Below are 21875 nucleotides of genomic sequence, written 5' to 3' on the forward strand. Positions count from 1 at the left end.
TTCTAACCAATATTGTATTGCTCTCTTCTGTATGCTGATTTGCAGTGGGTATTAGCCTAATTCAGTCCTGCACATGGAGAGTGTTTCTACAGAACTCTGTGTGCAGAGTTGCTGTGGAGTGTTTGTCCCATTGAGTGTACTCCTGGTCTGAGAGGCGACCCCCAAACTCCCAGATGCTGTTCTGGGTCCAGATGGGCTGGCAGTGCCCAGCCCTGACAGTCCTGATCCAGCAGCGCCAGGCTCTGCTGTTCTGGGTCCAGATGGGCTGGCAGTGCCCAGGTCTGACAGTCCTGCCCCAGCAGCGCCAGGCTCTGCTGTTCTGGGTCCAGATGGGCTGGCAGTGCCCAGGTCTGACAGTCCTGCCCCAGCAGCGCCAGGCTCTGCTGTTCTGGGTCCAGATGGGCTGGCAGTGCCCAGGTCTGACAGTCCTGCTCCAGCAGCGCCAGGCTCTGCTGTTCTGGGTCCAGATGGGCTGGCAGTGCCCAGGTCTGACAGTCCTGCCCCAGCAGCGCCAGGCTCTGCTGTTCTGGGTCCAGATGGGCTGGCAGTGCCCAGGTCTGACAGTCCTGCTCCAGCAGCGCCAGGCTCTGCTGTTCTGGGTCCAGATGGGCTGGCAGTGCCCAGGTCTGACAGTCCTGCTCCAGCAGCGCCAGGCTCTGCTGTTCTGGGTCCAGATGGGCTGGCAGTGCCCAGGTCTGACAGTCCTGCTCCAGCAGCGCCAGGCTCTGCTGTTCTGGGTCCAGATGGGCTGGCAGTGCCCAGGTCTGACAGTCCTGCTCCAGCAGCGCCAGGCTCTGCTGTTCTGGGTCCAGATGGGCTGGCAGTGCCCAGGTCTGACAGTCCTGCTCCAGCAGCGCCAGGCTCTGCTGTTCTGGGTCCAGATGGGCTGGCAGTGCCCAGGTCTGACAGTCCTGCTCCAGCAGCGCCAGGCTCTGCTGTTCTGGGTCCAGATGGGCTGGCAGTGCCCAGGTCTGACAGTCTTGCTCCAGCAGGGCCAGGCTCTGCTGTTCTGGGTCCAGATGGGCTGGCAGTGCCCAGGTCTGACAGTGCTGCTGCAGCCCCTGTGCTGTGGGCAGGAGCAGGTCGTCAGCGCGGAGCAGGAGTGTGATCTCTGTGTGGCGTGAGGCTCTCTCTCTGGCTGTGCCAGAAGGCTGGGGGAGGGGCTGTTTTCCAGCAGGGTTGGTGAGGCAAAGAGGGGCTTATCACAGCTTATCACAGCAGCTTGAGCTAGATGGCTAATTAGGGCTGGAGGAGGGCTTTACGACACTGTCGATCAGGGCTGGCCCCCTGTCTAGTGCTCCCAGGAGCTGTTAGCAGGGATAACGGATTAGCGGCCTGCTGGGGGGGGGGGGGGGGGACAGGCTTCCACAGTCAGTCCTGCTGGGGGAGACACAGGCTTCCACAGTCAGTCCTGCTGGGGGAGACACAGTCTTCCACAGTCGGTCCTGCTGGGGGAGACACAGTCTTCCACAGTCGGTCCTGCTGGGGGGGAGACAGTCTTCCACAGTCGGTCCTGCTGGGGGGGAGACACAGTCTTCCACAGTCGGTCCTGCTGGGGGGGAGACACAGTCTTCCACAGTCGGTCCTGCTGGGGGGGAGACACAGTCTTCCACAGTCGGTCCTGCTGGGGGGGAGACACAGTCTTCCACAGTCAGTCCTGCTGGGGGGAGACACAGTCTTCCACAGTCGGTCCTGCTGGGGGGGAGACACAGTCTTCCACAGTCGGTCCTGCTGGGGGGAGACACAGTCTTCCACAGTCGGTCCTGCTGGGGGGAGACACAGTCTTTCACAGTCCCTACTGCTGGAGAGGGAGACACAGTCTTCCACAGTCGGTCCTGCTGGGGGGAGACACAGTCTTCCACAGTCGGTCCTGCTGGGGGGAGACACAGTCTTCCACAGTCGGTCCTGCTGGGGGGAGACACAGTCTTCCACAGTCGGTCCTGCTGGGGGGAGACACAGTCTTCCACAGTCCCTACTGCTGGAGAGGGAGACACAGTCTTCCACAGTCGGTCCTGCTGGGGGGAGACACAGTCTTCCACAGTCGGTCCTGCTGGGGGGAGACACAGTCTTCCACAGTCGGTCCTGCTGGGGGGAGACACAGTCTTCCACAGTCGGTCCTGCTGGGGGGGAGACACAGTCTTCCACAGTCGGTCCTGCTGGGGGGGGGAGACACAGTCTTCCACAGTCGGTCCTGCTGGAGAGGGGGAGACACAGTCTTCCACAGTCGGTCCTGCTGGGGGGAGACACAGTCTTCCACAGTCGGTCCTGCTGGGGGGGAGACAGTCTTCCACAGTCGGTCCTGCTGGGGGGAGACACAGTCTTCCACAGTCGGTCCTGCTGGGGGGAGACACAGTCTTCCACAGTCGGTCCTGCTGGGGGGAGACACAGTCTTCCACAGTCGGTCCTGCTGGGGGGAGACACAGTCTTCCACAGTCGGTCCTGCTGGGGGGAGACACAGTCTTCCACAGTCGGTCCTGCTGGGGGGAGACACAGTCTTCCACAGTCGGTCGTGCTGGGGGAGACACAGTCTTCCACAGTCGGTCCTGCTGGGGGAGACACGGTCTTCCACAGTCGGTCCTGCTGGGGGAGACACGGTCTTCCACAGTCGGTCCTGCTGGGGGGAGACACGGTCTTCCACAGTCGGTCCTGCTGGGGGGAGACACGGTCTTCCACAGTCGGTCCTGCTGGGGGGAGACACGGTCTTCCACAGTCGGTCGTGCTGGGGGAGACACGGTCTTCCACAGTCGGTCCTGCTGGGGGAGACACGGTCTTCCACAGTCGGTCCTGCTGGGGGGAGACACGGTCTTCCACAGTCGGTCCTGCTGGGGGGAGACACGGTCTTCCACAGTCGGTCCTGCTGGGGGGAGACACGGTCTTCCACAGTCGGTCCTGCTGGGGGAGACACGGTCTTCCACAGTCGGTCCTGCTGGGGGAGACACGGTCTTCCACAGTCGGTCCTGCTGGGGGGAGACACGGTCTTCCACAGTCGGTCCTGCTGGGGGAGACACGGTCTTCCACAGTCGGTCCTGCTGGGGGAGACACGGTCTTCCACAGTCGGTCCTGCTGGGCCCAGACCTGTGTTTTGAGCCCGACAATGCGCTGGCAGTGGGGAGACCAGCCCGTGGGGAGACCCTCCCCTCTTACGATCCCTCCCGGACGTCCTGGGGGGTGGGGGGGTCCAAGGAGAGGGTCAGCCGGCGTGGAGCTCATCCCCAGGGAGGGTCAGTGTCGGGACCTGGAGGAGCGGCGGGCCGGTCGATGTGGTCATCGGACCGCGAATTCCGGGCCTCGTCACATCACAGGGGCAGGGGAGCGCGTCCTGCCTCCCGCGGGAATCTCGCCAGTGGGGAACCGTCAGTCGGGATTTAGATTAAGGAGGAGGTGTGAAAATGTGGTTCCTGTTTGACCCTGTGCAGTCTGGTCCCAGTGATCTCTGGACTGTAGGGGTACAGGGTGACCCAGACTGGACCGGCGGGCTCTGGACTGTAGGGGTACAGCGTGACCCAGACTGGACCGGCGGGCTTTGGACTGTAGGGGTACAGCGTGACCCAGACTGGACCGGCGGGCTCTGGACTGTAGGGGTACAGCGTGACCCAGACTGGACCGGCGGGCTCTGGACTGTAGGGGTACAGCGTGACCCAGACTGGACTGGCGATCTCTGGACTGTAGGGGTACAGCGTGACCCAGACTGGACTGGCGATCTCTGGACTGTAGGGGTACAGTGTGACCCAGACTGGACCCGCAGGCTCTGGACTGTAGGGGTACAGTGTGACCCAGACTGGACTGTAGGGGTACAGTTTGACCCAGACTGGACCAACGATCTCTGGACTGTAGGGGTACAGTATGACCCAGACTGGACCGGCTGGCTCTGGATTGTAGGGGTACAGTGTGACCCAGAGTGGACTGTAGGGGTACAGCGTGACCCAGACTGGACCGGTGGGCTCTGGACTGTAGGGGTACAGTGTGACCCAGACTGGACTGTAGGGGTACAGCGTGACCCAGACTGGACCGGTGGGCTGTGGACTGTAGGGGTACAGTGTGACCCAGACTGTACCCCTGGACCCCAGATCAGACGGGGAGGGTCAGTGCAGGAGTGTGGCAGCCAGGCCAGACTTGAAGCTGGATCAGAGAGGGCGTGGGGGGCGGGGGGGCGGGGGATGTCACTGGAGCAGGAATTAATGAGCATTAAAGTATTAGGTGAGAATAAGCACAGCCCGTAAGTCCTTGAGCATTCCTAAACAACTCAAATAGCACCTGTTACATCACCGGATCGCAGGAGGGCAGGGTGTGAGCTTCCTGAAGATGCACACCAGCCAGGGTTATAGCACATACAGGAGAGCCAGATGTAGCTCATTGGTGTTGAATTCAGGCTGTTTTCATCATCTGTCCCACATACCACCCTTTGTGGAAAGAAGTTTTTCCATCTGCCCATTTTCTACTTGTGCTTTTACCCTGATCTCGCTGGGCTCTACTGCGCTGTACTGTGCTTTTACCCTCCTCTCACTGGGCTCTACTGCGCTGTACTGTGCTTTTACCATGATCTCACTGGGCTCTACTGTGCTGTACTGTGCTTTTACCCTGATCTCACTGGGCTCTACTGTCCTCTAACTGTGCTTTTACCCTGATCTCATTGGGCTCTACTGCGCTGTACTAATCACTGTCCAGAACACGCACGCACACACACACGCAAGGACCAATTTTCTCCAAAGTTTATTAACCCACCATCTTGTCTGTGGACTGTGGGAGGACACCGGAGCACCTGGAGGAAACCCACAGGAACACAGGGGAACATGCAAACTCCACACAGACAGCGCCCCACGTTCGGATTGGAAGCCAGGCCAGCAGTGCAGACCACTGTGCTGCTGTGCTCCATGTCCATGTAATATATCTTAGCTGAACTATTTTGTTTTTATTGATGAGTTCACAGGACGTTTTGAATGTTTTGATTGTGTGGAACCAGGCCTTCGTCCCTGTGACCTGCCTCCCCCCCCCCTCCTGACTACACTGCAGTTCTGAAGCTCGGTGTCGCGGTGAAATACTTCCCACAGCGCACCTTAGGCTGGAGCAAGAGTTCCAGGAGCTGTTTTTCATAATAATAATAATAATTGCTTACACTTATATAGCGCTCTTCTGGACACTCCACTCAAAGCGCTTTACAGGTAATGGGGATCCCCTCCACCCCCACCAATGTGCAGCCCCACCTGGATGATGCGACGGCAGCCATAGTGCGCCAGAACGCTCACCACACATCAGCTATCAGTGGGGAGGAGAGCAGAGTGATGGAGCCAGTTCACTGAGGGGGATTATTAGGAGGCAATGACTGGTAAGGGCCAATGGGAAATCTGTCCAGGACGCCGGGGTTACACCCCTACTCTTTTCGAGAAACACCCTGGGATTTTTAATGACCACAGAGAGTCAGGACCTCGGTTTTACGTCTCATCCGAAGGACGGCGCCTGTTTACAGTGTAGTGTCCCCGTCACTATACTGGGGCATCAGGACCCACACGGACCGCAGGGTGAGCGCCCCCTGCTGGCCCCACTCACACCTCTTCCAGCAGCAGCCTCAGCTCTCCCAGGAGTCTCCCCTCCAGGTACTGACCAGGCTCCCACCTGCTGGGCTCCAGTGGGTTGCCAGTTGTGAGTTGCAGGGTGATATGGCTGCTGGCTTCATAATAAAGTGGAACAAAAGGAAAAGAACCCTGTGGGTGAAAGTATTCCCAGAGAGATCACAGATGAGGGGCAGAGGCTGTGCTGCTGGCAGCAGCAGCTCTGGGAGAAGGGCCTGCCTGTCTTCACCCTCCGGTGACTCGGGAGTCTCGCTCCCCTGACGAGGGGAGACGAACGATTCCGCTGATTTCCCCCTCATCCTGGTGTTTGGGCCACGCGCACAGCGGAGGTCGGGGCGGGGCTCTCTGCTGGGGACCCCCGTCGAGAGTTCTGACACCCCCAGTGGACCGGCCCGAGATCCCCGGTCCTTCTCTCGCGGGTGACGTGAAGCTCCCGTGCGCAGACCAGGTGAGTGATGCCATGGACTCCTCCGAGAGACCCCGCCCCTCCTCCCCCCTCCCCCAGCTGAGCCCATTTTTAGCCCTGCTCGGAGCTGACCGGGAGCCGGAGGCATTGGTAAACCTCGTCCCCAGAGGAACTGCTTAAGAACCTGTCTGCTACAGCACTGGGCTCTACTGCGCTGTACTGTGCTTTTACCCTGATCTCACTGGGCTCTACTGCACTGTGCTGTGCTTTTACCCTGATCTCACTGGGCTCTACTGCGCTGGACTGTGCTTTTACCCTGATCTCACTGGGCTCTACTGCGCTGTACTGCGCTTTTACCCTGATCTCACTGGGCTCTACTGCGCCGTGCTGTGCTTTTACCTTGATCTCACTGGGCTCTACTGCGCTGTGCTGTGCTTTTACCTTGATCTCACTGGGCTCTACTGCGCTGTGCTGTGCTTTTACCCCGATCTCACTGGGCTCTACTGCGCTGTACTGTGCTTTTACCTTGATCTCACTGGGCTCTACTGCGCTGTACTGTGCTTTTACCCTGATCTCACTGGGCTCTACTGCGCTGTACTGCACTTTTACCCTGATCTCACTGGGCTTCACTGCGCTTTTACCCTGATCTCACTGGGCTCTACTGTGCTGTACTGTGCTTTTACCCTGATCTCACTGGGCTCTACTGCGCTGTACTGCGCTTTTACCCTGATCTCACTGGGCTCTACTGTCCTCTAACTGTGCTTTTACCCTGATCTCACTGGGCTCTACTGTCCTCTAACTGTGCTTTTACCCTGATCTCACTGGGCTCTACTGCGCTGTACCGTGCTTTTACCCCGATCTCACTGGGCTCTACTGCACTGTACTGTGCTTTTACCCTGATCTCACTGGGCTCTACTGTCCTCTAACTGTGCTTTTACCCTGATCTCACTGGGCTCTACTGAGCTGTACTGTGCTTTTACCCTGATCGTAAAGGGCAAAGGTAGGAGCTAGTCTGTGTGTGCGTGGTGTCTGGGCGTGAAACCTCTTCTGTGGTGAGAGGCTGAGTTCGGGGGCTGTGCTGTGCCTGGTACTGTGTTTTCTCTCTCTCTCTCTCGTGAAAATAAAGAACCGGCTCACACGTTTCTGCCCCTCTTCCCCAGGATGCGATCGGCCCAGTTGTTGGAGTAAAATCCCTTAATATCCTCTTGAGTCAATAGTGAGGGGAGGGGGCCCATTGAGGTGCTGATGAGTTTGTCATTAGCCCCCTGCAGTGCCTGCAGCACAGGAGAAGGCATGTGTTTCTCTCCATGCTGTCTGGGCTTACTGGAGGGGGGGGGGTAATTATTAGGAGATTAGGCAAAATGGTTCTCCTCCCTGTTGCTCGTTAATAGAGTTCACTGATCTCTGTGGTTTCTCCCCCGGTCCCCGCCACGGGCCTGGGGAGGTTGGGTCTGGGCTGTGCTGGTCGCGCTGGTGGGTACGGAGGTGGAGCAGAGTCCGGGCCAGTACAGGCAGCAGCCCACTCGTTTGTCTGACTTCTGAGTGTGTATAAACAGTAATAGGTCATAGGTGGCTCAGGATCTGTGCCAGTGGCTGGGAGGTTGCCGGTTCAAATCCCGCGGCCGGCAGAGGAACCCTACTCTGTTGGAGCCCCTGAGCAAGGCCCTTCACCCCAACTGCTCCAGGGGTGCCGTATAAATGGCCGACCCTGCGCTCTGACCCCCAGCTTCTCTCTCCCTGTCTGTATCGCATGGAGAGCAAGCTGGGGTCTGGGAAAAGATGAATTCCTAACGAAAGAAAATTGTATGTGGCCAATAAAGTGATATTAAAAAAAATGGAGCTGCAGGGACTGGAGCTGCGAGCCGGACCAGTTCGGGACCGGTGAGGGGCCTGCGCTTTAACCCCTGAGGGGAGAGGGCGCAGACACGTGCTCTCTCTCTCTCTCTCTCTCTCTGTCAGCCCTGCTGGGACTGGCCTCGTCCGGGTCACACAGTCAGTCGGGCACGGGACGACTAGAGGGACACTGGACAGCACTCCCCCTCCCCCCCCTCCAGCTCCTTAAGATCCTCAGATCCTTTACCCTTTCACATTTTCACACGCCTCTCTTCTTGAAATACAGACCCTGGAAATCTCTGCCCACACCCGGCAGACCCTGGCTCTGGTGTAGCTCCCACCCCTCTGGCTGTCCTGCAGCCCAGAGCACTGCCGACAAGACAGGGGACCCCGTTCCGTCCCCCGTGCAGGGCCTGACGCAGACGCTGCAGCTGGCCGTTGGCGTTGACACCGGGGGGCCTTGCTAGCAAGTGATGGGAATGCTGGGAAAGTACTCTGTAGACCCGTCTTCAGTGCCAAGGGGATCCTCAGCAGTCCTGTGATGGACCGCTGTCCTGTCCAGGGTGTGTGTGTGTCCTGTGATGGACCGCTGTCCTGTCCGGGGTGTGTGTATGTGTCCTGTGATGGACCCCTGTCCTGTCCGGGCTGTGTGTGTGTGTCCTGTGATGGACCCCTGTCCTGTCCAGGCTGTGTGTGTCCTGTGATGGACCGCTGTCCTGTTCAGGTTGTGTGTGTCCTGTGATGGACAGCTGTCCTGTCCAGGGTGTGTGTGTGTGTCCTGTGATGGACCCCTGTCCTGTCCGGGGTGTGTGTGTCCTGTGATGGACCCCTGTCCTGTCCAGGCTGTGTGTGTCCTGTGATGGACCGCTGTCCTGTCCAGGCTGTGTGTGTCCTGTGATGGACCGCTGTCCTGTTCAGGTTGTGTGTGTCCTGTGATGGACCGCTGTCCTGTCCAGGGTGTGTGTGTGTGTCCTGTGATGGACCCCTGTCCTGTCCGAGGTGTGTGTGTCCTGTGATGGACCACTGTCCTGTCCAGGCTGTGTGTGTCCTGTGATGGACTGCTGTCCTGTCCGGGCTGTGTGTGTGTGTCCTGTAATGGACCCCTGTCCTGTCCAGGCTGTGTGTGTCCTGTGATGGACCGCTGTCCTGTTCAGGTTGTGTGTGTCCTGTGATGGACCGCTGTCCTGTCCGGGGTGTGTGTGTGTGTCCTGTGATGGACCGCTGTCCTGTCCGGGGTGTGTGTGCGTGTCCTGTGATGGACCCCTGTCCTGTCCAGGCTGTGTGTGTCCTGTGATGGACTGCTGTCCTGTCCACAGTGTCCTGTCCAGGCTGTAGGTGTGTCCGGATTAACTGGCCGCTTGCTCTGTGGAGCAGCGAAGGCCTCTTACCTGCAGGGGTGACACCTGTCTGCAGATCTACCCTGTAACTCAGACAGACGCTCGCATGTGATGCTGAGGTCTGTGGCCAAAGCCCAGGGCACCCCCAGTGAGCACCCGTCCCAACTAAACTGTACTGGACCCACATCCTTCACCTCGTCCCTCTGCTGCCCTCGCTCACTTCCTGGGTGGGGATGGGAGCTTCCGAGCGCTGTGCCACCTCCTCCTGGTGAACTGGGGGGGGGCACCCAGTTCCAATCCAGGAGGGGCTGAAGCGTCTTTCGCCAGCTGTGGCGTGCTTCCCGACGGTCTGAGGCCAGGACGAGCCGGGGGGGGGGCAGCCGCCATGCCCCCCGGCTGGGATCTGCGGCGGCATTAAGCCAGCGCGGTGTGAACAATTGCTCCCGACAGCCAGTCTATCCCTCCTCTAAGCCTAACAATCAGATGAGGCAGGCATCAGCCGCCCGCCCTCCGTCACCGCGCCCGGGCCATAATCCCACCCGGATCAGCGGCGGAGGTGCCAGGAGTCTCTCTCCGTCTATAAATACGGGCGGGCGGAGCGGCGCGTTTCTCCTGCCCGGCTCGGGACAGCTGCGGGACTCGGGGCTGATTCACACCGGACAGCGACAGCGATGGAGCGCCGCCGTGTCTCACACGGGGTGGAGGGGAGCATCTTTCAGGGGTTTTCAGAGAGTTTTGATGGAGCAATGTTCGTTACGTCCGCAAATTAGCACCGCGGTCTCTCCGGGGTCTCTCAGCTCTGTGGACTAGTATCGGAATCCATTCTCTTCGGGACCGTGAGCGACTGTTTCTTGAAAGGATTGGTCTCGTACCGGAAACTTTTTTTTTTGTGTTTTTTTTTTTCCTTCAAATTTATCATCCAAAATTAAAAACACACCCGACTTGCTGCTTCTGTGCGAACTTGCGCGGATCACGCCTCGTCCTCGCACCGGCGAATTTTCCACCTCCCCTTTCCCAGCGCGGAATGCCGCCGTCCCGAAATTAAATTAGTTCTGGAGATCCAAAATGCGTCTTGTGGGTTTCACCACGGGCTAGGCTCGGGCAACGCCAGGCTGCTGAGGAGCCGTCTCGATTAGCTCTCCTGGTTTGCGATTTGACCTTTCCGCCGCAGAAAGGGGATTTCAGCTCGGGACTGCGTGGCGCGCCCCCCCCGGACGGACAATGTTCCCCCTGCCCATGTTCACGCCGGAGCAGGTCGCCCGGGTGTGCGAGAACCTGGAGGAGACGGGAGACATCGAGCGCCTGGCCCGCTTCCTGTGGTCCCTGCCGGCCGCCGTGCCGGGCTCGGCGGGCGAGGCGCTGAGCCGGCACGAGTCCGTGGTGCGGGCCCGCGCCCTGGTCGCGTTCCACGGCGGGAACTTCGAGGCGCTGTACCGCATCCTGCAGACGCACCGCTTCACCCGCCAGTCCCACGCCCGGCTGCAGGCGCTGTGGCTGGACGCGCACTACCGCGAGGCCGAGCGCCTGCGGGGGCGCCCCCTGGGGCCCGTGGAGAAGTACCGCATCCGCAAGAAGTTCCCCCTGCCTCGCACCATCTGGGACGGCGAGCAGAAAACCCACTGCTTCAAGGTAGGCGAGGGCGGCCGTGGCGCGTTTCTGGTGGCACCGGGCAGAGGAGCACACAGCAGCACAAAGCCTATATATATATAGCACAAACCCTATATATATACCCTATAGGGTAAAGGCACAGTACAGCGAGGTAGAGCCCAGTGAGATTGGGGTAAAAGCACAGTACAGCGAAGTAGAACCCAGTGAGATTGGGGTAAAAGCACAGTACAGCCCAGTGAGATCAGGGTAAAAGCACAGTACAGTGCAGTAAAGCCCAGTGAGATCAGGGTAAAAGCACAGTACAGCGCAGTAGAGCCCAGTGAGATCAGGGTAAAAAAAGCACAGGACAGCGCAGTCAAGCCCAGTGAGATCAGGGTAAAAGCACAGTACAGTGCAGTAAAGCCCAGTGAGATCAGAGTAAAAGCACAGTACAGAGCAGTAGAGCCCAGTGAGATCAGGGTAAAAGCACAGGACAGCGCAGTCAAGCCCAGTGAGATCAGGGTAAAAGCACAGTACAGTGCAGTAAAGCCCAGTGAGATCAGGGTAAAAGCACAGTACAGCGAGGTAGAAGCCAGTGAGATCAGGGTAAAAGCACAGTACAGCCCAGTGAGATCAGGGTAAAAGCACAGTACAGTGAAGTAGAACCCAGTGAGACTGGGGTAAAAGCACAGTACAGCCCAATGAGATCAGGGTAAAAGCACAGTACAGCGCAGTAGAGCCCAGTGAGATCAGGGTAAAAGCACAGTACAGCGCAGTAGAGCCCAGTGAGATCAGGGTAAAAGCACAGGACAGCGCAGTCAAGCCCAGTGAGATCAGGGTAAAAGCACAGTACAGTGCAGTAAAGCCCAGTGAGATCAGGGTAAAAGCACAGTACAGCGAGGTAGAAGCCAGTGAGATCAGGGTAAAAGCACAGTACAGCCCAGTGAGATCAGGGTAAAAGCACAGTACAGTGAAGTAGAACCCAGTGAGACTGGGGTAAAAGCACAGTACAGCCCAATGAGATCAGGGTAAAAGCACAGTACAGCGCAGTAGAGCCCAGTGAGATCAGGGTAAAAGCACAGTACAGCGCAGTAGAGCCCAGTGAGATCAGGGTAAAAGCACAGGACAGCGCAGTCAAGCCCAGTGAGATCAGGGTAAAAGCACAGTACAGTGCAGTAAAGCCCAGTGAGATCAGAGTAAAAGCACAGTACAGAGCAGTAGAGCCCAGTGAGATCAGGGTAAAAGCACAGGACAGCGCAGTCAAGCCCAGTGAGATCAGGGTAAAAGCACAGTACAGTGCAGTAAAGCCCAGTGAGATCAGGGTAAAAGCACAGTACAGCGAGGTAGAAGCCAGTGAGATCAGGGTAAAAGCACAGTACAGCCCAGTGAGATCAGGGTAAAAGCACAGTACAGCGAAGTAGAACCCAGTGAGATTGGGGTAAAAGCACAGTACAGCCCAGTGAGATCGGGGTAAAAGCACAGGACAGCGCAGTAGAGCCCAGTGAGATCAGGGTAAAAGCACAGTACAGTGCAGTAAAGCCCAGTGAGATCAGGGTAAAAGCACAGTACAGCGCAGTAGAGCCCAGTGAGATCAGTGTAAAAGCACAGTACAGTGCAGTAGAGCCCAGTGAGATCGGGGTAAAAGCACAGCACAGCACAGTAGAGCCTAGTGAGATCAGGGTAAAAGCACAGTACAGCGCAGTAGAGCCCAGTGAGATCAGGGTAAAAGCACAGGACAGCGCAGTCAAGCCCAGTGAGATCAGGGTAAAAGCACAGTACAGTGCAGTAAAGCCCAGTGAGATCAGAGTAAAAGCACAGTACAGAGCAGTAGAGCCCAGTGAGATCAGGGTAAAAGCACAGGACAGCGCAGTCAAGCCCAGTGAGATCAGGGTAAAAGCACAGTACAGTGCAGTAAAGCCCAGTGAGATCAGGGTAAAAGCACAGTACAGCGAGGTAGAAGCCAGTGAGATCAGGGTAAAAGCACAGTACAGCCCAGTGAGATCAGGGTAAAAGCACAGTACAGCGAAGTAGAACCCAGTGAGATTGGGGTAAAAGCACAGTACAGCCCAGTGAGATCGGGGTAAAAGCACAGGACAGCGCAGTAGAGCCCAGTGAGATCAGGGTAAAAGCACAGTACAGTGCAGTAAAGCCCAGTGAGATCAGGGTAAAAGCACAGTACAGCGCAGTAGAGCCCAGTGAGATCAGTGTAAAAGCACAGTACAGTGCAGTAGAGCCCAGTGAGATCGGGGTAAAAGCACAGCACAGCACAGTAGAGCCTAGTGAGATCAGGGTAAAAGCACAGTAGTATGTGTGATTCCTGGATTAGCAGAGCTGCGGACTGAAAACCGTCGGTGCACCAGGGGTCCCGGAGATCCAAGACTCGTGTGCCGTGAGGTCTTTCAGCCAGCAGTTCTTCCGCTACAGAGAGTCGCTTCAGCGGGGGACGGGGGTGGGAATACCGCGGTAAGACTGCGCAGCCTCTCCGTGGCTCCGCCAGGGGTGGCCCATGTGTGTGGTTGGGCCCTCCCCACGCCCCTCCACCCTCTCTCTTTCCTTGCCTCGTCTCTAAGGGACCTGACCCCCCAAGCCTGCATGGGCGTGCTAAAATCAGCGTTAATTATCTTGCACTCAATTAACACAGTTTCTTAAGGTCTTAAAGCCCTGATAAAACTGCTTAACCTCCCTGAGTGGTGTCCCTCCCCTCCCCCAGGCTTAAGCCCAGGAGTTAGGTGGAGCGGAGCCCCCCTGCGGGGTCTCAGCCGGCCCCCCTGCGGGGTCTCAGTGGGCCCCCTTTCGGGGCTCTCAGTGGGCCCCGTCGTTAGAGCCGTGCATTTCGAGGGGAGCCTCTTGTTCCAGGGACCCCCCTGCCTGGGGCACAGGCAGTGAGGGGCTGGTTCACCCGCCCAGCGCGGGCGCAGGTGACGATCGCGTGCCGCGCTGCTTCCTGGGTGCTGGGGGTTTGGCGACACCTCTGCCCTTCCCAGCCACCCTCGCACCCAGGCCCCTCGAGGGGCCCCCGAGGGCACCAGGCGGCCGGGCAGCCTGACCTGTGTCGGATCTCTGGGGCCTGGTGAGGCCTGGCCTGGCCGGACCCGGGCTGGGAGACTGCTGCTGTGAGTGGTGTTGATGGACCTGTAGGGGGCGCTCTTCTCCTGGGGCCACTGTTGTCAGTCCAGCAGCGGGGTGGCGTGTGCTGTAGGAGGTGCTGTCCTTCGGAGGGGACGCTACACTGACTGGTCTGTCCCGAGAGGTCCCAGGGTGGTTTGGGTGGGTAAGGGGTGTGAGCTCTTCCCCCTTCCTGCTTCCCTTAACCCACCTGGTGAAGCAGCTTGTCTTTCCTCCCCCTGATCCACTGGGGCAGAACTGTCTCTATGTGTCTCCCAGGTGGGGCTGCTGGGGCAGAATGATCACTGTGTGTCTCCCAGGTGGGGCTGCTGGGGCAGAATGATCACTGTGCGTCTCCCAGGTGGGGCTGCTGGGGTAGAAGGATCACTGTGTGTCTCCCAGGTGGGGAGTGTGTCTCCCAAGTGTGTCTCCCAGGTGGGGCTGCTGGGGTAGAATGATCACTGTGTGTCTCCCAGGTGGGGAGTGTGTCTCCCAAGTGTGTCTCCCAGGTGGGGCTGCTGGGGTAGAAGGATCACTGTGTGTCTCCCAGGTGGGGAGTGTGTCTCCCAAGTGTGTCTCCCAGGTGGGGCTGCTGGTGCAGAATGATCACTGTCTGTCTCCCAGGTGGGGCGGCTGGTGCAGAATGATCACTGTGCGTCTCCCAGGTGGAGAGTGTGTCTCCCAAGTGTGTCTCCCAGGTGGGGCTGCTGGGGTAGAATGATCACTGTGTGTCTCCCAGTTGGGGCGGCTGGTGCAGAATGATCACTGTGCGTCTCCCAGTTGGGGCGGCTGGTGCAGAATGATCACTGTGCGTCTCCCAGTTGGGGCTGCTGGGGCAGAATGATCACTGTGCGTCTCCAAGTTGGGGCGGCTGGTGCAGAATGATCACTGTGTGTCTCCCAGGTGGAGAGTGTGTCTCCCAAGTGTGTCTCCCAGGTGGGGCTGCTGGGGTAGAATGATCACTGTGTGTCTCCCAGGTGGAGAGTGTGTCTCCCAAGTGTGTCTCTCAGGTGGGGCTGCTGGGGTAAAATGATCACCGTGCGTCTCCCAGTTGGGGGGGCTGGTGCAGAATGGCCACTGTACAGTAGTTAGTTCCTTATGTAAGAGTAGAGTGTTTTTAAATGAGAAAATGCTTTTAATATGCACTGCGTGAACTTACGTAGTAGATATATACACAGAGTACAATTGATCAATATATCTGATTGCTCCTCAACCCCTTCATTTTAACAGCAATCTGCTTTAAAGTGTGTGTAACACAGACCTTAGGAAACAGCATATCTCTCTATAAATTTACAGGTACCTGTGTATTTACGTGTGCATTTGACTGTAGAGCAATAAATGCCTCAAATCTATGCATTTATTTTTCAGCATGTGTATATATCATAATATATGAGCTCATACTGGTATGCATCTTAGTATATTGATATGTCTATATGTGTGTCAGTGTAGTGGCCACAGGCTGCTGAAGTTCTGCTGTCACTGAAGAGCTGCACTGCTCACTCTGCCCTCTTGTGGTCAGCAGTGCACCTTGCAGGCAGCCAGCGCCGAGGTGCCACTGTACATCAGCTCTAATTGCGGTCAATCTCACCTCCCTAAGCTCCTTTCCCACAAGCCAATCGTTAAAAATGTTTCACTGGATTATAATTATCTATAAATACTGCTTAATAGGATGTCGGATTATTTCCTAGCACTTCTTAGCCCCTCCTCCCCTCCTCTGTAGAGCAGGACTTGGGATCAGAGCTTAAGGAGAGGCGATCTGTTAAAGATGAAAAGCCAGCTGTATAATTCTTTATAGACATGTATATAGACAGCAGGGAATAAACACACCGTACAGGCACTCCTGGGGTACAGACTCTTACTGGACACACCGTACAGGCACCCCTGGGGTACAGACTCTTACTGGACACGCTGTACAGACACCCCTGGGGTACAGACTCTTACTGGACACACCGTACAGCCACTCCTGGGGTACAGACTCTTACTGGACACGCTGTACAGACATGCTGGGGTACAGACTCTTACTGGACACACTGTACGGACACTCCTGGGGTACAGACACCCCTGGGGTACAGACTCTTACTGGACACTCTGTACAGACACCCCTGGGGTACAGACTCTTACTGGACACACTGTACAGACACCCCTGGGGTTCAGACTCTTACTGGACACGCTGTACAGATACCCCTGGGGTTCAGGCTCTTACTGGACACTCTGTACAGACACCCCTGGGGTACAGACTCTTACTGGACACGCTGTACAGACACCCCTGGGGTACAGACTCTTACTGGACACACCGTACAGCCACTCCTGGGGTACAGACTCTTACTGGACACGCTGTACAGACATGCTGGGGTACAGACTCTTACTGGACACACTGTACGGACACTCCTGGGGTACAGACACCCCTGGGGTACAGACTCTTACTGGACACTCTGTACAGACACCCCTGGGGTACAGACTCTTACTGGACACACTGTACAGACACCCCTGGGGTTCAGACTCTTACTGGACACGCTGTACAGATACCCCTGGGGTTCAGGCTCTTACTGGACACTCTGTACAGACACCCCTGGGGTACAGACTCTTACTGGACACACTGTACGGACACTCCTGGGGTACAGACTCTTACTGGACACACTGTACAGACACCCCTGGGGTACAGACTCTTACTGGACACTCTGTACAGACACCCCTGGGGTACAGACTCTTACTGCAGACGCTGTGCAGACGCCCCTGGGGTCCAGCCTGAGTATCGGGGTGTCCTCTGTGTCGCAGGAGCGGACTCGCAGTCTGCTGAGGGAGTGGTACCTGCAGGACCCCTATCCCAACCCCTCCCGCAAGCGCCACCTGGCCCAGGCCACGGGCCTCACCCCCACTCAGGTGGGCAACTGGTTCAAGAACCGGCGCCAGAGGGACCGGGCCGCCTCCGCCAAGAACAGGTGAGCTCACCCGGGGGGTCGCCCTGAGCCAGGGGTCTCCCACATGGGCTCAGGTCACCCTGGGCCACCGGGGTGACCCCTGGAGCTTACTCATCAATGAAACAGGTGATTGGTTCAGCTGAGGGGGCTGGGGGCTCACCAAAACTGGGTCAGAAGAGTCCTGGACCGGCCAGATAGCTGGACCGCACCCCCTGGTGTCCATGGCCACCAACCCTGATGCCACCGTGCTCCCCAGAATGCTCAGCTCCACAGGGGGCCGTTTTCACCTCAACTCCCTGGGCTCCCTGGGCAGCGACTTGAGAGCAGTGGGGTAAGGGTGCAGTGTAGGTGTCAAAAAGTATGCTGACCTCTGACCTCTGCACGCTGTGTCCCCCACCCAGGCTGCAGCAGGAACCTGGTCTCCTGTCCTCGGGGCGCTCCCTGGACTGCCCGCCCCAGGAGGGTCGCCCCCACATGACTCCGGGCTCCCCAGCGCACCTCAGCAGCCCCGAGACCAGCGACTGCAGCCTGGGCGCTGAGCCCAGGGGCGCCTCCACCCCGGACATCTCTGTGTGCAGCGACAGCGACTTCGAGGCCTAACACGAAGTCACACACACTACACGTAAACACTCGTGCACACACAGTACACGTGCACACTCGCACAAACACAGCACACTCTCTCACACACACACACACACACAGTACACGTGCACACTCACACACACACAGTACACATGCACAGTTGCGCACAAACACAGTACACGTTCACACTCACACAGTACACTTGCACACTCGCATACACACAGTACACGTGCACACTCACACACAATGCACATGCACCCTCGCACACACACAGTACACGTGCACACTCACACAAACACTACACGTGGGGACACACACAAACACAGTATGCGTGCACACTCGTACACAGTACATGTACACACTCAGTACACATGCACACTCGTACAAACACAGTACACGTGCACACTCACACTCCAGAATGGATTGCAGCTTTGTCGCGCCTGCCACAATACCAGCCATATATCCCTGTGCCCCACAATGCCACACACCCCCCTGTCTCCACAATGCCACACACCCCCCTGTGCCCCACAGTGCCACACACACAGCGAACACGCTTGGCATCTGGCTTTGTCTTGGACTCGCAAGAACAAGAACAGCCTAGCTGGGCCTAAGGTAGCCGGGCCCAAGGGACCCGATCTCGTGTGCAGAAGACTCCTGTGTCTGAGGTTCTGTGGGTCCAGCCAGCCAGAAAGCGGGGCCAGGGGTCACCCCCTGGTCTCCAGGCCCCCCTGCCCTCCCTCGCTGCAGCTCAGGCCGGCCTCTCAGCACCTGGGACCCGCGTCTAACCGGCTGTCCGCAAGCTTCATGGATTCATCGAGCCAATTAAGCAATTAACAGGGCCAGCCTAACCCTCCCCCCCCGCGCTGGAAGGGAATTAAACTCCCCCCGTCCCGGGACACCGTCCTGCGTGTGCCTATAGGAGGGGCGTCGCTCCTCTTAATTCGGACGGGGGGGGGGGTCACCTGGATCCTCAGCCCCAGACGCAGCCGGGGGGGGGGGGAATCGGCCATCATTCCGAAGTCCGTTGGCCCTCCCGTCATCCCATGTTTTCCTGCTCCGCGGACGGCCCAAACCCATGTGCCCCGGCTCCGAGCGGACGCCCCCCTCCCTGGGCTCTGTTCTGTTAAAGCAGCCCGGGGGGTATCTGTCCTGACCCTCCTTCCAACAAGGAAGAAAAGCAGGAGGCCTCGTCCTTCCCTGCCGGCAGGAGCAGGGAGAATCCGGGCGGCTGGAGCCCCACCGCCGGCCAGCGGCGACCTCCTCGTCCAGTACTGCCCCCCCGGACCCCCGCCCATCACTCGCCCTTGCCACTTTGACCTTTAACCCTGAACCTTCCAATCCAGACTGCCCCCCCCGCCCCCCAGCCACACCACACCCAAGACTAGGAATCGCCAGGCCCTGTTCCGGACCCCCAGGCCTGGGTCGACACCGGAGAAATCGCTCGGATCCGTGGATCCACTCCTGGGAAAGGACGGGAAGAAACTCCGGGGCGACCCGACTCCAGGGACCCTCCCTGCGGATCGGCAGACCCGCCCGCCTTCTGGAGGGATTAAAACAAAAACACAAAAAAATCCCCCCCCACCTCCAGGGGGCTGGCTCGGGGCTCAGGGTGCGACCCCTGTCCCGCTAGAGATGCCAGAGGCTGTGGAGGGGCCCCTCCCGGACTGGACCGGGGGGCCGTGGCCCGGGTAGCCCCACCGATCTGTCTCCGTACCCCCAGCTCGTGTCCGCGGAGTGGGGGTCCCCCCTGCGTGGCGAAGCAGGGCTGTCGAGCCGCCGGGGCTCCGGCAGGGGAAGCTGGGAGGGGCGGCACTCGGATTCGGATCGAATTCGGAATCAGGTGCCGGCCTCCAGCCGCCTCCGGGCCGCGGGGGTCGGCAGGGGCTCGAACTCGGGGTCCTGGGGACGCCCCCACACCCGCTGGGTTCAGTAACCACCCCCCCCCGGGAGCTGCGCTCAGCTCCCACACCGGCAGGACCGCAGTGCAGCCCAGCAGGGCCGGTCCAGACCCGCTGGACTCCGCCGGCCCCCGCCCGGCCGCACAGCCCTGGTCCGCCGCCGTGACGGACGCCGGCGAGAGAGGAGCCCGGCACCTTTCCTCCCCCCCCCCCCGACAGACGTCACGGGTGAGTTGGAGGCGGAGACCGCCCGAGCCGAGCTCCGGCCCGGCTGTGCCCGGCCCCGATACCTTGTTTCAGTCAAACTCTTGGGGGGGACAATTGGAGATTTTGGATCCAGATACCCACGGGGCTTTGAGCGTCACGTGTCAAACTAAAGCCGGAAAGGAAAGCCAATGCCACGCGCTGCTCTCTCTCTCTCGATGGCGCCGGTTCCGTGTCCGTGTCCGTGTCCGTGTCCGTGATCGTGTGTCCCCCCCCCGTGTCTCTGGAGAGTCACGCAAGCGCGCAGGCCGAGCCCCCCGACTGTCTCGTCTTTTTTTCTGTTTCTCGTTTTTTTGGGGGGTTGTTTTCAGTTCTGGTGGAGACGTCCCTCCTGCTCGGTCTCGCCTCGCCTTGCCGAACTCTCCGGGGGTGTCGCACTGCTCGTGCTCCTGTGTCCTCGTGCTGTGCCAGGTCTGTCCCCCTCCTCGGGGCAGCTCTCGTAGTCTTGGGGGTGGGGGTGGGGGGGTCGTTTAACCCCCCCGCCCCCCAGTAGAGCCGAGCCCCTTCGCCCCCCCACGCGCTTCTCCAGCCCTGTCCGTGTGTACGTGTTTACGACGCTTTCCTCGCGCTCGCCCGCCGTGCCTCTCCGTGCTTCGCTCGTACCGTGCGTCTCGTTTCCCGCAGGGCGGCGTCGCCCGGCGTGGGGGGTGTCCCGTGCGTGGGGTTGTGGGCGCAGCGGGGAGAACCAGCCCGCCCCCGCTGAGGCGGGAGCACGCCATCGATGCCTCTTTTGGGGGGGGAATTATTTTAATTAGCGATTTAGTGGGAAGGGATCACTCTGTAGGACACGAGAGCGTGATCCCTCTCTCTCTGGTGGGAACTCAATTTCGAGGAAACAAAACTCCCGAAATGTGCCGGAATTTGTTTGATCTCCCCAAGGAATGCTGTCCCCCACCCGCAGGGGGCGCCCGAGTGTCGCGAAGGCACCGAGCCCCCCGGAGCTGTCTAAACGACAGGACCGCAGACGGGCCGAGCTCCGTCTTCTGCGGTTTTCACAACGAGGAAAACCCCTGGACAAACTGGGCTGAGCTCAGGAAGGGCACTGCGCTGATGATGATAGTTGACGAGAACTGTCGCGACTGACAGAATTCAGCAGTTATGTGCCATCATGATTCGGATCCGAAGTCGAAAGGAATTCATTTGTCGAATTAGAGGCAAAACACGTTGTTCTCTGGTCCGATTGTGAGCATCTATACAGTAAATCACTTTGTTAAACACGCACGGCCATACGGGTTTCTTTTTTTCCCTGTGGGCTGCTGGTCCCCACGAAGCTCGATGGCTTACGCCGGGTCACGAGGTCCTTCCACTCCGTGTGGGTGTCACCGGACGCCGCCGTCCGCGACCTGGCTCCTGCGTTTCCGAGGAGGAGAGTCTCTCTACCCCCCCACGCACAAGAAATCAAAAACACTCCACGCCGCGACGTCACCCGGGGCTGTGTCTGTCATCCCCTCCCCCACCCCTCTGCGTCGCCAACGAGACCCCCAGAGCTCCCGGCGGGCGTAAGACTTCGACACCTGATCCGGAAAAAGAAATGGCCTGTTGTCTTCCTGCAGGGACGGGAACTGGGCGAGAACATGGTATCGTCACCCCAAAACACTGAGTATCTCTCGACCGGGGGGGAGAAAACAGCCACACGACACCGGCCCAGTTTTCATATCGCCTGTCCTTCGCAGTGTGGAGGGATTCCTGTCCATCTGCAAAAGGTGATTTAATAATAATAATAATTGCTTACACTTATATAGCGCTTTTCTGGACACTCCACTCAAAGTGCTTTACAGGTAATGGGGATCCCCTCCACCCCCACCAGTGTGCAGCCCCACCTGGGTGATGCGACGGCAGCCATAGTGCGCCAGAACGCTCCCCACACACCAGCTCTCAGTGGGGAGGAGAGCAGAGTAATGAAGCCAATTTATAGAGCAATTTATAGATTTACCACTGAATTCTCTGATGACACCTTCTCCTGGGGGGGTGTGTATACAGTATGCACAGGAAGAAGTAATAGGTTTATTCCAGGCCGAAAAGAGAAGAAAGAAAACAACTTCTTCGTAGGTGTGTATAAATATATACCCGCCGGAAATCTTTTATTATTAATAATAATAATAATGTAATGCAACGGGGGTTCAGGCGGGCGCCCTTGCCGCATTAGGTCAGCCCCCCACCATCGGGGGCTCGAACCCGGGACTCCCACGTCACTCTGCAGCGACCCAGCCTGGTGAGCCAAAGAGAGATCTTCCTAGAGCCCAGTAGCTGTAGTCCTGCTATCACAGGGAAGGGCGGCGACGTCACCTGCTCTGGTACGCCGGCTCTTACACAGTGCCTGTTGGCCGTAAGCGTTACAATAATCATAATAATAATTGCTTACACATTCGCTGTGCTGG

The 21875-nt window shown here is 58.4% G+C and overlaps 1 protein-coding gene across 1 annotated transcript; it reads left to right on the forward strand.

Moving 5' to 3' along the window:
- The first annotated feature begins 9697 nt into the window (after positions 1-9697).
- Positions 9698-18900, forward strand: six7 (SIX homeobox 7). The gene is made up of 3 exons (XM_069180502.1): positions 9698-10772; positions 16611-16774; positions 17155-18900. Exons 1-3 carry the CDS (start codon positions 10365-10367, stop codon positions 17351-17353), a joined length of 771 nt encoding a protein of 256 aa, XP_069036603.1. The 5' UTR covers positions 9698-10364; the 3' UTR covers positions 17354-18900.
- Positions 18901-21875: the final 2975 nt, after the last annotated feature.

The sequence above is a fragment of the Lepisosteus oculatus genome, chromosome 18 (genome assembly GCF_040954835.1).
Source record: "Lepisosteus oculatus isolate fLepOcu1 chromosome 18, fLepOcu1.hap2, whole genome shotgun sequence".
Lineage (NCBI taxonomy): Eukaryota > Metazoa > Chordata > Actinopteri > Semionotiformes > Lepisosteidae > Lepisosteus > Lepisosteus oculatus.

Excerpts from the sequence above, each read along its gene's own strand:
- six7 (XM_069180502.1), top strand. The coding sequence starts at position 10,365 with ATGTTCCCCCTGCCCATGTTCACGCCGGAGCAGGTCGCCCGGGTGTGC. Across the intron at positions 10,773-16,610 it reads AGAAAACCCACTGCTTCAAG|GAGCGGACTCGCAGTCTGCT; the intron begins GTAGGCGAGGGC and ends TCTGTGTCGCAG. Across the intron at positions 16,775-17,154 it reads GCCGCCTCCGCCAAGAACAG|GCTGCAGCAGGAACCTGGTC; the intron begins GTGAGCTCACCC and ends TCCCCCACCCAG.